The sequence below is a fragment of the Colletotrichum orchidophilum genome (assembly GCF_001831195.1).
Source record: "Colletotrichum orchidophilum strain IMI 309357 chromosome Unknown Scaffold_273.1, whole genome shotgun sequence".
NCBI lineage: Eukaryota > Fungi > Ascomycota > Sordariomycetes > Glomerellales > Glomerellaceae > Colletotrichum > Colletotrichum orchidophilum.
The window spans coordinates 5,950-18,869 of record NW_019173229.1 but is presented as its reverse complement, the minus strand read 5'-3'; the positions used below and the strand labels follow the sequence as shown (position 1 = coordinate 18,869).

Sequence of the window (12,920 nt, the reverse complement as noted above, 5' to 3'; positions counted from 1 at the left end):
GGGGGGGTACTTCCGAAATGAGCAGCAGCGCAGTCACGGGATTGGGGGGGAAATGAAGCTACAAGGAAAAGATGGCACAATTATGACCTGATCCTCTCTCCAAGAGATGGGCCATGAACCCAAAGTTATGGATCCCTCATTCTGAAAGTTGCCTGATGCTTGGACTGTGATGAAGCCACTTCTCTGTAAGATGACGGTGAATCTTGCAAATGAAAAAAAGGACCTACCCAACGTGCGCTTCGCATATTGACTGGGTAACGAATGCAATGCTCCTGAAAGCCATACAAGCCAATGGTTCGGATCTGTGACCTTAGGGTTCGTCTCCTATCTACCTACCTACGTTGGCCTGTATATATCGGCATTCTTGACAAGCGACCTTGGAGCAAGTAAAGCCCTGTGAAGCCCTCAAACCAAAGCGCCATCCGCCAGTGGCAGAGAGGCCAATCTCAGTGTCGACTGTAGGTAAAGCGCACCTTCATCTCAAGTGAAGACGCAGATGGAGACGGGGAGGTCAATGTTCATAACTTGACAAGCCATCAATTGTGCAACAGCCTACAAGTCGCTAGGAATAATACAATAAATCCTCCGCACCGCCATTTTCTTCATCTTTCATCAAAAGATAAATACCAACATCCTCTGCTTTACCCCTCCACCGCCTTCCGTTGCTCCTTTTCCCCTTTCCTTTTTCATTCGTCAACCATCATCCCCCTTCTATCGGAAGAATATGTGAAATGGTGACAGCTGAAAAGGGGAAAGAAAAAAACACCACCAAAATTCATGAAGTTGCCCCATTTGGCAACCCATCAACACCCTTGGAAATGCCTCCCCTAACCCCCTTTAATGTAGTAAACAAAAAATTGGTAATTACATATTCAACCCAGACAGCGTGGCATGCGCGTTGTGTTGTTGGTTGTGGTTGAGTTCTCTGCGATATTGGTATCACGGAAATGACTGACTGCGAAGGGAACGACCTGTCCCGGGTCTCGCTCTAAAAAAGAGGAATGTACAGAAGAGATGATGCTGAGAATGGAAAAGGGAAAAGAGAGAGAGAACGGAAGACAGCATGAGATAAGGGAAAACCATGTCCACGAGCGGATGGAGATAATTACGCCGCCCGAGAGACATGCCACGTCTGCGGTCGTACGAGGAGTTGGAGTAATGAAAATTGTGTGCGCGGCGGAGAGTGAGATGCGTCGAGAGGGAGTTTGCGCGGGACAATATGTGAGTGTTCGTGGGTGTGTAGTGGTCGAGAGAGACTTGGTGGTAGGTGTAAGGGGATGTAACGAGTGGACTTTTGAGTGTTCTAAGCCGTCTATGCTGGAATGCAGAGGCCCCCGCCGAAAACGATGCTCCGGAAAAGACCTGGGTATAAAAAAGGACGGATCATGATTTTGGGTGTCGTGAAGCGCCATGGACGTGAGCGGAGCTCGCAGTTTCGCGCAATGGCCATTACTGTCTCATTACCGCCATGGCTTCAAGGCATTTCTCGGTTGGACCTAGCGAAGGTTTTGCTTGTTGATCTCACCAAGGTTCAGCCAGCTCATGTCCGAAGAGGTTGCTGCCAGGTCGAGAGGTGGCTGTTGGCTAACACCGTTGGGAGCACTGGTCTGGGTTTGCCGTTGCGGAAGGCTCGGAGCCAATGAAGTCGGATAGAGACTCTCGGCATAGACACTGCTCGGGGCGCGATCTGCACCCCAGGGTCTTGAAGGGCCGGTAGGATCCCATGCGTCCCGAACACTCTCGGGGATGCCGCTCGAGTATCCGGAAGACGCGTTCGACGTGGGTCTTCGGGGTGACTCAATCTTTCCAGATACTCCATCACGGAAAGGAATCTGGGTAGAATAGGTTGACACCGTGGGGCTGCCAGAGACGACACGGCTCAGTTCTGGCCGGCCATCGTGCTGAATGGGCGGAACGGTGGACAAGTCTTGAGTAATGAGATGCAGAGGAGGGACGGTGGCGGAGTCTTGTGTAATGCGGTTCTTGGTAGTGTTCGAGTAGTGAGAGGTTTCGGAGTCAACGGTTGTCCGCTTCGAGTTGCCAAATCCGAGAATATTAAGTGCACTGCCGCCTGACCAGTAACGGTTCCAGCCGGAGCTTCTACGTGTCTCACCGGCGCGGCCGACGGGGGCTCCTCGGGGAGTAGGACGGGGCTCGACTACGTCGGCGGCGAACGAAACACCCTTCTCATCACGAGAGGGAGGTGCGAGAGCCGGTGTCTCGTTCATCTGAGGAAGTGGCTTGCTGATGGTGCTCTTGAAGAAGCTGTTGGTATTGGGCTTGCTTCCGCCACGGGCAACACCGGCGGACTTGGGTGCGTTACCGTTAACCTTGCCCATCAAGATCGCCATGGAAGAGAACGACCCGGCCGAGTCTTGTTGCTGGTGACCACGCAATTGAGGAGCAGCGTTGAATTCGTCGTTGCCGTAACCAAGTCCGGCCTTCTCATCAGGGAAACCCCTGGGGCTCATGCCTCTCGGGCTCTGGCCGCCCTCCACGTTTTGCTGATTCTTGGCACGGCGCTTTCGGATGCAGAATAGGATTAGACCGAGGAGAATCATGATACCGGTGATGGTGCCGAGCACAATGCCGAGAATGGCGTTGGCACTGACCGCGGCGGGGGCACCAGCAGCAGCAGCAGTCTCGGAGCTGGTAGATGAAGATGCAGAGGCGGAGAGAGAGGCGGAGGCAGATGCGGACCCTGAGGCAGGAAGAGTAGGCACAGAGCTGGACTTGGAGCTGGAGCTCGTAGCGGTCGAGCTCGCACTGATGCTGGTAGTCGATTCACTTGTGGCAAAAACCTGCTGCTCGTTCAACTTTTGGGCGGCGTCTTCCCAACTGTTCTGACGCGCGTTGAAAATGCATAGAACATCGTCGGCGGCACCTGAGCCTCCCGAAAAAACGACTGTTCCATCAGAACCCTGAGCAAGGGCGTAGTTTGACCGCGTGCCCGTGGGTGCCAGGGTGCTGTTGTAGGCGGGCCAGTCACTCAGAGTCAAGGAGGCGCGTTTCTCAACGTCGCCTGCCACGCTGCGCGCCTTCGCCTTCGATACCGGTTGGGAATTGGCCACAGGGGCGCCAGCCGCGTTAACGAGAACCATGCGCTTTACCACATTCGGCGCTATCGACAAATCAAAGGTGTACAAACTCTTGCTTCCGTCGTCCCCATTCATGATAATAGCGCGTATCGCTGTCGTATCCTTCATCAAGGGTTCCCCGAGCGTCGCACCCGAATCGGTCCATTTTGTGTCGGGGTTGAAGAGCATGATCTTGCTGTTTGTAGTACTGCCTCCGATGACGACGGCTTGAGTGTCAGACCATGTCAAGACAATGGGATTGACGACAGGCGGTGCTGAAGATTCGTAGGCCCGGGTGTCGTAAGGCGCGGATGCTCCGACAACGAAAGTCTGCGTTGAAGGACCAGAGTAGCCATCTTGACTGCCGCCGTACATGATGATCTGGTCGGTACCAGGGAGATATGTTGCTCCATGAAGGAGTCGGTCTTGGGTGACGTGGTCCTGTGGTGAGATGGACTCCCATTTTCCGGTCGCGTAGGTGAACTTTTGGAGTCCGTGGTAGTCTTGAGACGTGCCCTTGCCTCCCACAATGTACAAGCCGGCCTTGCTAGCATCAGTGGGGTTGGAGCCCACGCAAACAGCACCCGTTACTTGCTCGCCTTGCGCCAATGTCTTCCATTTTGCCCCTTCTTCGAGCGCCAGTGACTGGAAAGCACCGGCAGAATATGTGTAAAGAACGTTGTTGTAAATAACCGAGCAGATGTTGTCCAAAGCGACTTTGGGTTCGGGGAGCTTCATCGTGTTCGTCTCCTTTGATGCGTATTTGAGAATGGTGTATTGTTGTCGGTGTCGAGGTAGGTGGGTTCAAGAGTGAGTAGCTAGGAGGCGTTCCAGTCTACTGCATATCGTTAAAATGCCTGTAAAATTGTTGCGTCTTGATGCAGTTCCTCACAATGAAAGTTGGCCCGACGCAATCGTTGAAACGGCCGCTGGCAAATGACCTCTGCAGTGACAATCCAACGCTCCAAGCACAATAGCCAGTGGCCGCGAGATTTCCAAGTGGTCGAAATGTCGAAGTGCGTTCAGTCCCAAGCTCTGGGGACGAGAGGGCGAAAATGAAGGTCGGGCGGAGGTCCCAAGGGAGAAAGAAACCGAGCCGTCGAGCTCGAGGTGGACGATAAGTGGTGCCCGTGTCTCGGAGTTTGATCTGCAGAACAAAGTTTCTGGTGTTTCTCGACAGGCAGCTAGTCCTAGACAAACAAGAAGGCCAGGACCAAAAAAGGCTGGATGGATGAGTAAAAGGGAAACAAGAAGCTGTTAATTCTCCCGAGTCCTCAGGGCCGTGGTGTCGCAGGTTTTGGGTATGACCAAGCGGATACCTCGCAGTCGTTGGTCGGATTCGTTTGTGTGTGTGTGTGTGTGTCGTGGATATGTCGTATCGCTCCCGGGCTATTACTGCTGCTCGTGTCGGTCGGGTCGGGATTTTTGGTGGAAGAGGGAGAAGATGGGCAAATTGCCGCGTCTAGGAATCGAAGAGGCGAAGAGGATATTGCAATGAGCGACTCTGTGTTGTTCTTAGTTTCGATCTCGCGAGATTCAACGTTCCAGACGATGAGTAGCAATTCCACCTCGAAAGAGCGAAAAATGCACACACGGCACCAGGAGGAGAGAAGGAGGAGAAGGAAACGGAGACCAAGGGAGAGACCAGCAGCAGAGCCAGAGAGGAAGAGAGGCGAAAGGAAAAGAGTGGTACCCTCGTCCGACTGCTGCGCTCGACTGACAGGGCCGCCGCAGCAGCAGCAACAGCAGGAGTCGACCAGGTACAGCCCAAGTTGCAGGCGAAGGAAACACGAGGCAGGGATTCGGGGAATCGCGACCGGGGGTCGCCAGGAACGTCCTGGTCCCTGGTCCGGGGTGGCTTGGACTGACGACGGACGAATCAGACTGTGCTGGAGCCGTCAAATGGGGGACAGACCAGGGGGTTCCTGGGCATCCACGGCACCAGCGCCAAAGTAGAGAGCGGGCCAAGAATACTTGGACGGATGGTGAGACATTGCGGTGACGCCCAGGTACAGGCCGACGACGCAGCTACCCTTGAGGCTGGATCCTAGTGCCTTTTTTGCGGTCCAGCACGAGATTGGGAAAAGGGGGAGCCGGGGTGACGGGCCTATCAGCAAGCCCAATTTCATCGTTCCTGGACACAGGTGGAGGGTGGAAGGGGGCCTTTGACGCCAGTCGGGTGGAACTCTTGTCCTCTTCCAAGACACATTGACCGGTAGCCAAACGGTTGAACGGCTAGCAGTCAACCAGTCCATCACTGCGTTGACAACGGGCGGACCTCGTTCAGCCTACATCGCTCTAGTACTCTAGTGCTGGGCCTTGAGTGCCGGTATGCTGAGACTTGAGTGTGCTGATGCGAGCCTGTTTGCCTGTGTCGCGCAGGTGTAAAAGCAAGCAGAGGCACGCCGCGCGCGCCAGTGATGGTAAAGCAAGCGTGACATGGTAAGAAAAGTCGGCCGTTGCAACTGCCATTCAGTCATCTGTCTTTCTTCGTTTTCTTCTTCCTCGGCCTCGTGCCGGATGCTCGAAGTTGCTCGTCACTCGTCACTGGTGGCTCGTGGCTCGTGGTCCGTGGTCCGTGGCCCGTACGGGGTTCGACAGACTTTGACTTTGTGTCGAAGGACGGGGGGAGGACAGACACACATCACACCAGACGACGGCTGACTGACAGCGGTCCGTTCATTGCTTTGTTGATTGGCTTGGCTCCTTCGAATTGATATCTCATGCCGTGTGCCTGATCACCCGTTGCTCATCTAGACGAAGCATCAGACCTTCAATCGAGGGCCCCAATGATGCAGATGAACCCAACCACGATCTTCCTTTCCAATAGGACTCCAATAGGACAGCCGATTGACGATAGACAGTGCCAGATCCGAGAGCCCCCAAATGGGTCAAGGGGCCGCCAAGTGGGCGCCTGCTTCCGGCTCTCGGCCTTCAATAATAATATCGAGACACCAGCGGCCCTGCAACGGGACGGCGAGATGGGGCCTTGAACAAACGGGGAGCCACCGCAAGAGAGACCAGCGGCAGGAAAGAAAAGAGTGAGTAAAAAGAGGCCCGTGACAGACTGTCAGTGGGCAGAGAGTTCAAGACTTGGAGGAGATTGGCGGCCTGGCGTCATACTGCACCGTCTGTCTGCACCACTCTCGTCAAATTGAATGAGGATTCCGGTGGATGAATGGGCCGGGAAAGCTGGGGAAAGCCACGGGAGAGCACCGCCAGCGCAAATTGGGAGCAATCAAAAAACGGCATGTCGTCCGCTCGTTGGATCTTTTGGAGGGGGAAGGGCCCGTGGACGAGGGAGATTGGCGCGGCGACTACCCGGTTGCTCAGATTCAGGTCTAGTGTGGCACCACGTACCTCATCAGAGGCTAGAGCAGGTCGGGACGACAGAAGCTTGAAAGAAAGCGCGTTGAAGTTGCGTTAAGCAACCTCGTGGGACAGTCCATCGAGATTGGGAGTCGAAAATTGCAGTGCAAGACCGAAGAAGGGGCAATGATGTGAGCAAACGGGCATGGTCGCCAAGCCCACCCCAAGGAAGAGTGGGTGAGAGAATCCTTAGTTCCCATTCCCACTGCTACCGATGGCCGGGGTAGAGGCCAGCAAACCGCGGCAGGTGAATGCTCGTCAGGAGAAGGCCTGGATGGCAGGCTTTCCGTTGCTGGACTGGACAAACGTGGGCGTTTCTTTCCCCCCGTCCTGGCTGGCTTGGCATCTCTTGACTCTGTCATGCCCGAGAAGGAAGAGAGACTGCGCGAAAAAGAGATAGGTGAAAGTGCAAGGTGAGCACGTACCTCAAGGTACAGACGGGTGAGAGAAGCGGATGCAGGTGATGGATGCAAGGTACGTACCGCCTGTCCAATGGCATTCTTGATGAAACGCGCTAAGCAAGCCAACCCCTGCAGCAACCGACAGCGCCCCTGAACCACCAAGACCGAAAACCGCAAGGTGCCCACCAGCTGGCGATGCAACCACAGGCCGTCCAGTAGGACCCAAAGGTCGACCCCTTCCGTTTCGACTGAGAAACGTCCGCCATTTATTCACTCAGCACCTGCGCGCGGTGTACCTGCTCAGCTCATCAGCTGCATACACGCTGCAGTGCTGAGGTGAGGCTTGACGCCTGTAATTATTGTCCTCCAGGGGGCATGGGATGGGACTATGGGGCCCTGCTCGCAAATAGAGTGAGTGTGTCCTTTCTAAGAACAACTCTCGACATCCCTTGTGCATGTCCGCATATCCAATGAACCCGTCGGTCCCGTCCACCTGCATCAAACACATTCTAGTACACATGGCAAGCCCTTATTAACTTATAATATGTCTAGACGAGCAGTATTTGATGGAAACGGGAAAGGCCATGACGGCATACTGACCGGATTCGCTCGAACCCTTCTCATTCGCTTCCAACTTGAGGCCCATCCCCGTCACCCCGTGTCCGCGGTCCACCGTCCTGCCGGCACGGCATCATCGGGAAGAGGAAAGGTCTCGACCCGCGCTGGGTTGGGCTCCAATGCCACGCAGCAGAGACTCGAGTCCCTCGACAGCCCATCCCACCATTCATTGACTTACATTTTCCATGGGCACTCGCCATCAAAGGCAAGAATTCGTCGCGATCAAAGTGGGAGTCGCATAGAGAGTCCATACAACTTGGGTGATGTCATCAACTAAGGTACTAGTTACATGTACTATGATATCTCTCGACGAGATGTAAGTGATGGGCATCCGTACTCTATCATCATCTACCAAGAACCATCGTTTTCTGTAATACCCCTCCATCCTCTTCCCCCTTTTTTTAGCCGGCTCCGGCTCTTCACATACCCGACCGCGATCCTCGCCCATTCCACTGTACGCGACACAAGACGATGTCTGGCTGCTGTGGAACGAGAATGGAGAAAAAGTCGAAGAGGGGCGCCGGGCGCCCAAGTGAGGCAGGCCTTTGCCGCATCATCTCCTCCGAAAGGGGAAAAAAGGATTGAAATAAATGCTTCCTCCCCCACTCAAGCACCTCCTGGTTTGAAGAGGACGTGTATCGTAGGAAAATGGCAGAGCCAGGGGGGTGGACTCGCGGAGGGGGGGGTTGTTATTCATCCTCAATCTCGAATCTGTGATTCCCCCTCCCCTCCCCCTCTTTCAAAAAATCTTATCAACTTCCAACGCTTGGCCGGCCCATCCATCCCTCAATCCCTCAAGGAACGTGCCTGCGTGCCTGTGCACTCTCTCTCTCTTATACCATTAGAGGGTTCTCCGAATCGGCCGTTCTCGCGGGCGCTTGTCCAAGGGACATCCAAAGTCACTTGTCAGTGCCAGCAGGTGTCAGCAAAACCCAAGCACCGCAACAGCAAAAGGAGGACGTACACCGTCTTACAGAAGACAAGCCAGCCCTTCCTTCCGGCATCCAAGAACCGGTCTGAGCACTCGTTGCGATGAACGGCTTCCAGTCGTCTTCCAATCATCATAGAACCCCGCACAGAATTCAGTTCTCGTATTGCCGGCATAAATCATCTCAAGTCTTTACGTCCATCCGCGTCCTATCCCGCCGCTTCCCGCCCAATACTTTCTTTCCTTCCGGCAAAACCATAAAATCTGCTCTTCCCTTGGGCCGTGGCTCACTCAGCGCGGGCCCGGGAGATGTCTATGAAATGCAAGACATGGAGTGCCAGTGACATGAACCGAAGAAGCCGACGAAAGAGACACAACGGCCAACTTCTCGGTCCCGGCGCTTTCGCCATGGATGGCTTTTCCACACCAAAGTCGTCGCAAAGCGCCAAAAAAAGATGATGGTTCCCCCCCAGGCGGCTGCGCAATATAGCTCGTCACGAATCGCATGCACGCTGAGCTTATCTACCTTATCCAAATGAGAGCCTCTCCCCCCTCCAGGGCGCTACACCTTTTCCCGTGCTACGGAGTAGGTAAGCAGACACAAACCCGGGAAGAAACGACCACCCTTTCCGGAAAAGCATTTGGTGTGGAAAGGGATCACCCGGCACGCATGCATGATACCGCAGATTCGAATCGGAGGCTCTCCCCTCTGTTACCTGGCAGTGCCTTAGTCATCACCTATTTTCATCCATCATCGCAACTCTTCGGCCGAACAGGGAGACGCACATCATCATTCGGAAGTCGCCTCTTCCCAGTATCAACCCCCCGCAATCAATCAAATCAATTAATTGCCTCCTCTGCATCGCCACACACGCCAAGACAAGAAGACCAAATTGTAACTCACGCGACGGCCCTTTCCACCCACTCAGTTTTTGTCGGTGAGCAAAACGACAAGCACTTGACCTTGCGCATGTGAACTTCGCGCCGGCCGAAACCCTCATCCCTCCCCCCGCCCCCAAAAAGAGAATCCCTATAGCCACCAGTACTGGCACTGCGTAAGCGCCCGCAAGAGACATGGACTTCAATCATATTGCGAACCAATTCGAAGCCACCACAACGGTGCTACTCCGGACACACACACACACACACACACACACACACTGACAGTCTGTCTTACACCACTCTTCGGATCCGATTCGTTCGGGCCCAATGGAGAAAAGAATGTCACTCGTTGTTGACGCAGCTAATTATTTGCCGCTCTTCATTAAACTCAAAGTACACGATGTCTCTTCTTTGTCATCTCGTGACCGAACCAGTGCGCGCCTGCGGGATCCCCATTGGGACTTCTCATCTCCCATTGGTTTACCCAGAGCTTCTCGTCTTCATTTAGCATCACAATTGAATATGCATTTTCTTGTGATTTATGGTCCATGCTGAATCGGAGCTGCTATTCGCGAATGTCACTGAAATCAGGACCCATTAATGACGTCTGTTTAGCGCCGTGTTCCTCATCCAAAATGAAATCGCACATTCAAATTGTTGATGTTTACATAGTCAAGGTAAATGGGCGATTTCATGAACATGGAGGCAAGCAATCTTGATGCTATTTCCGGTTTCCACCACCCTAGGCTGTAGCAGCAATCGTCTCCTCAACACCAAAAAAAACATGTCGCTGCCTGCGCTTCGCTTTCCGCGGACTAGAGTGTATATATAGGTACGGAGGCCGTTAGAGAACGTCCCAAACCCATCGCCAAGCCGATCTCTGGATTTCCCATCTCGTTCCGCCTCGCGCCTGGGGTGCATGACTATTCCTCCTTTCTTCCGAGCCATGAACGATTGTCCAGGGCCCCTTCCCAGTATTGTTCACCACCTCCCTCCAGAATGTGGGTTTTTTTTTTTTTGGTCTTCCCCTTTCCATTTGTCTCCTTTCGATACATCGTCCGTGTGGGCCAGACGGCGGATGTCGTACTTGGCCAGCCCCCTCATGATCTTTCCTAATCCATCCATGTCCTCCGGGCCCATCAATGCCCCCAGAACGATGGAGACGAGCACAGCATTTTCTAAACACTGGCGAATGCTTCTGCTGGTAATTGAGCCTACGCGAGACTTAGTATTGGTTTCCGAATGTTCCAGGTTTCGGGGTTTCTTACCTTTTTCTCGTGGAATACTGCCAAGGCCCGAGTAAAGTCCCACGCGACATCGGACAGACACATTTCCGAGTAGGTGGGCGTCATCTTTGTCTGCTTCGAAAGTTCGACAATCATGGCCTGCCGTTGTTCTTGTTCCTGTGCGGATGGGGCCGGAGCTTGGGCTTCAGCGACAAAAACATTCGGGAGAGGGTTGAAGGCTCTCAGGGAGAGCATGTCGCTGACGACGCGAATTGGGTTAGTGTTGGGGCGTCCGGGTCCCAGGACAAATGTGCGCGAGAAGCTTCTGAGTCCCGTCTTGCCAGCTTTGTCGCACTCCTCGAATTGACCATGTACTGAGATGATCATGCCGTCCACCCCGCCCTGGGTTTGGCCCGAAGGGTCGGCGAGGCCGGGCAGGAGATGGCAGTCCATGATGTATTTGCTGATTTCTGCCTTGATGTCTGGGTGCTGCGTCTTCGGAAGGTCGTTCCACAACGTCCAAATTGCCTCTCTTCCCGTGATCAACCTGGCAGCTCGAGCGGCCGGGGTTGTGATCTTCATCAGATTTCGAGACTGCTTGATGTAGGACGACCAGGGCATCGGCTGTGGCAGGTTCTCGTCTCGAACAGAATGCGTGTCAACCGCCAGAGAGAACTGGCTGTTGTCGTCGTAATACTTGGCCAGTAGTGCGGTGCGGTCGGTGTCGAACCCGAGGAAGAATTCCAGAAGGAATGCTTCTCCAATGCCGTTGGCATCGCGGAAATCAGGGCCCCGTTGAGGGATCGGTTTCGGGCGGCCCGCAGCCTTGAGTTCCGCAATTCGTTCCGGTGTCAATTGCTCACCGTTCAGAACTTGCAACTTGGGGAAAAAGTGCAACAACTCAAGCACAACTTTGGGATCCGCAATCGGAATGGGGTTGCCTGTCAGATACAAAGTCTCGAGCTTCTTAAGTTTTTGTCTCCATCTTGACAGACCCGCGACGTTGTCAATTTGGTTCCCGCTGAGATCAAGATTCTTAAGATCAGGGAAGGTATCCGCCATGTCTTCGACTTGGGCGACTGTGTCAATGTTGTTGTTGGCTAGGCTGATGCTGTGGATTGCATCAATCTTTGCTTGTGCTGTTTTGAATAGCTCATCGCAGATCCTCATCATGACCTTGAAGAGCTTCTCGGCCCTATCCTTGGATTCCAACATTCCCATTTGGATCAGGCCTTCATCTTGATTCAGAGCGTCAAGTCGCAGAAGCTTGTTCTCCATATCATAACGGAGTGACATGATGCCTTGAAGTTTTTGTTTTGTCTCCTGTGCGGCAGCAGATGCTTCGTTTGCCTTGGCCATTGATCCGTCACTATCGGTGATCTCCAACTGAGTTCCGGCAAAAGTGAAAGTGTTGACTTTCAGGATTTCTTCCGCATCTTCCTTGCTTGCCGCAACATTGACCAAGTCCCCTCTCATACTTGACTATTGAACGTTAGCGATTTTCGTCGTTATAAACTCCACTCCCACCACGAGGAGGGCATAAGCAACCGGTATGAGCTATCTGTTTCTCGCTTCGCGTAGTAACTGGCGTTCCAACGAGGCTAAATCATTCGGCGTCCCTATGTAATTCCCCTGAGCCTCACAATAACGCGACATACCTTCTTAATGTGCACCGTTTTATTGCGACCGGATAGAGTCGTGGCTTTCCGCTCCAGAAACATCAGCAGATCCCGCAGTCCACCGTCGTCATTGCTCGCAGCTTTGCTCTCCTTCAGACCCTTGACGCTCAGCCAGACAAGGCCAGCACCCTGCGGCTTCCTTCTCGTCACCAAGTCATTTCCATCGCCAGTGTCCAAGTGTCGAGCAATCGCTTGGTGTACTTTCGAGCCAGGCTTCGTGGGGGGACCGCTGGATCTTGTCGATCGCTGAGGTCTCGAGTTGTTGGAATCGGCTGGCGCCCCTCTGGTGTTTGGACGGCGTGTGCCGCTTCCTCCAGCGCCACTTCCCATGTCGAGATCCCCATCTCTGTCGGTTTGGGTTCTGCCACCTTTGCGCTTCTGAATTCCGCCGCCGCGCGAGGTCTTGGCACCCAGCGTGGAGTTGCGACCTTCGCGCGTTGGCTGCGATGTCATGCCTCGAGGGGCTCTCGGAGGCGCCATCTTGAAGTTGTTGCGACGAATAAGGTGTGGCTGGAGGTGACGGTAGGTAGCCAGAAGGCGTTCGTAGGTGGTTTTCGCTTCTTAATCCGCTGGCGGATGCGACGATGAGGGAGTGCGAGATGACAGCGCGCTTCCGGAAAGATTCGAATAAAGAATGTCGGATTTTGCGGGATGCCGCTTGATTGTTGCAAAGCGAAAGGCTGTTGTCTCTTGTTGTATCGCGGATAGCTTCAGAGCACAAAGGCCCAATGGACCTGGGC

At 54.0% G+C, this 12,920-nt stretch overlaps 3 protein-coding genes across 3 annotated transcripts; all 3 read right to left on the bottom strand.

The window, feature by feature from the left end:
- Positions 1 to 1,496: 1,496 nt before the first annotated feature.
- On the bottom strand, positions 1,497 to 3,815 carry CORC01_14343 (pre-mRNA splicing factor CLF1; the record flags this gene model as incomplete). The annotated part of the gene is made up of 1 exon (XM_022625954.1): positions 1,497 to 3,815. One exon carries the CDS (start codon positions 3,813 to 3,815, stop codon positions 1,497 to 1,499), a length of 2,319 nt encoding a protein of 772 aa, XP_022467540.1.
- Positions 3,816 to 4,975: 1,160 nt separating this feature from the next.
- On the bottom strand, positions 4,976 to 5,071 carry CORC01_14342 (uncharacterized protein; the record flags this gene model as incomplete). Its single annotated transcript, XM_022625953.1, has 1 exon — positions 4,976 to 5,071. The coding sequence occupies one exon, from the start codon at positions 5,069 to 5,071 to the stop codon at positions 4,976 to 4,978; it is 96 nt and encodes a 31-aa protein (XP_022467539.1).
- A 5,382-nt stretch (positions 5,072 to 10,453) lies between these two features.
- CORC01_14341 (TAP domain-containing protein) lies at positions 10,454 to 12,660 on the bottom strand (the record flags this gene model as incomplete). Its single annotated transcript, XM_022625952.1, has 3 exons — positions 10,454 to 10,489; positions 10,544 to 11,983; positions 12,160 to 12,660. The coding sequence occupies 3 exons, from the start codon at positions 12,658 to 12,660 to the stop codon at positions 10,454 to 10,456; spliced, it is 1,977 nt and encodes a 658-aa protein (XP_022467538.1).
- Between the last annotated feature and the right edge of the window lie 260 nt (positions 12,661 to 12,920).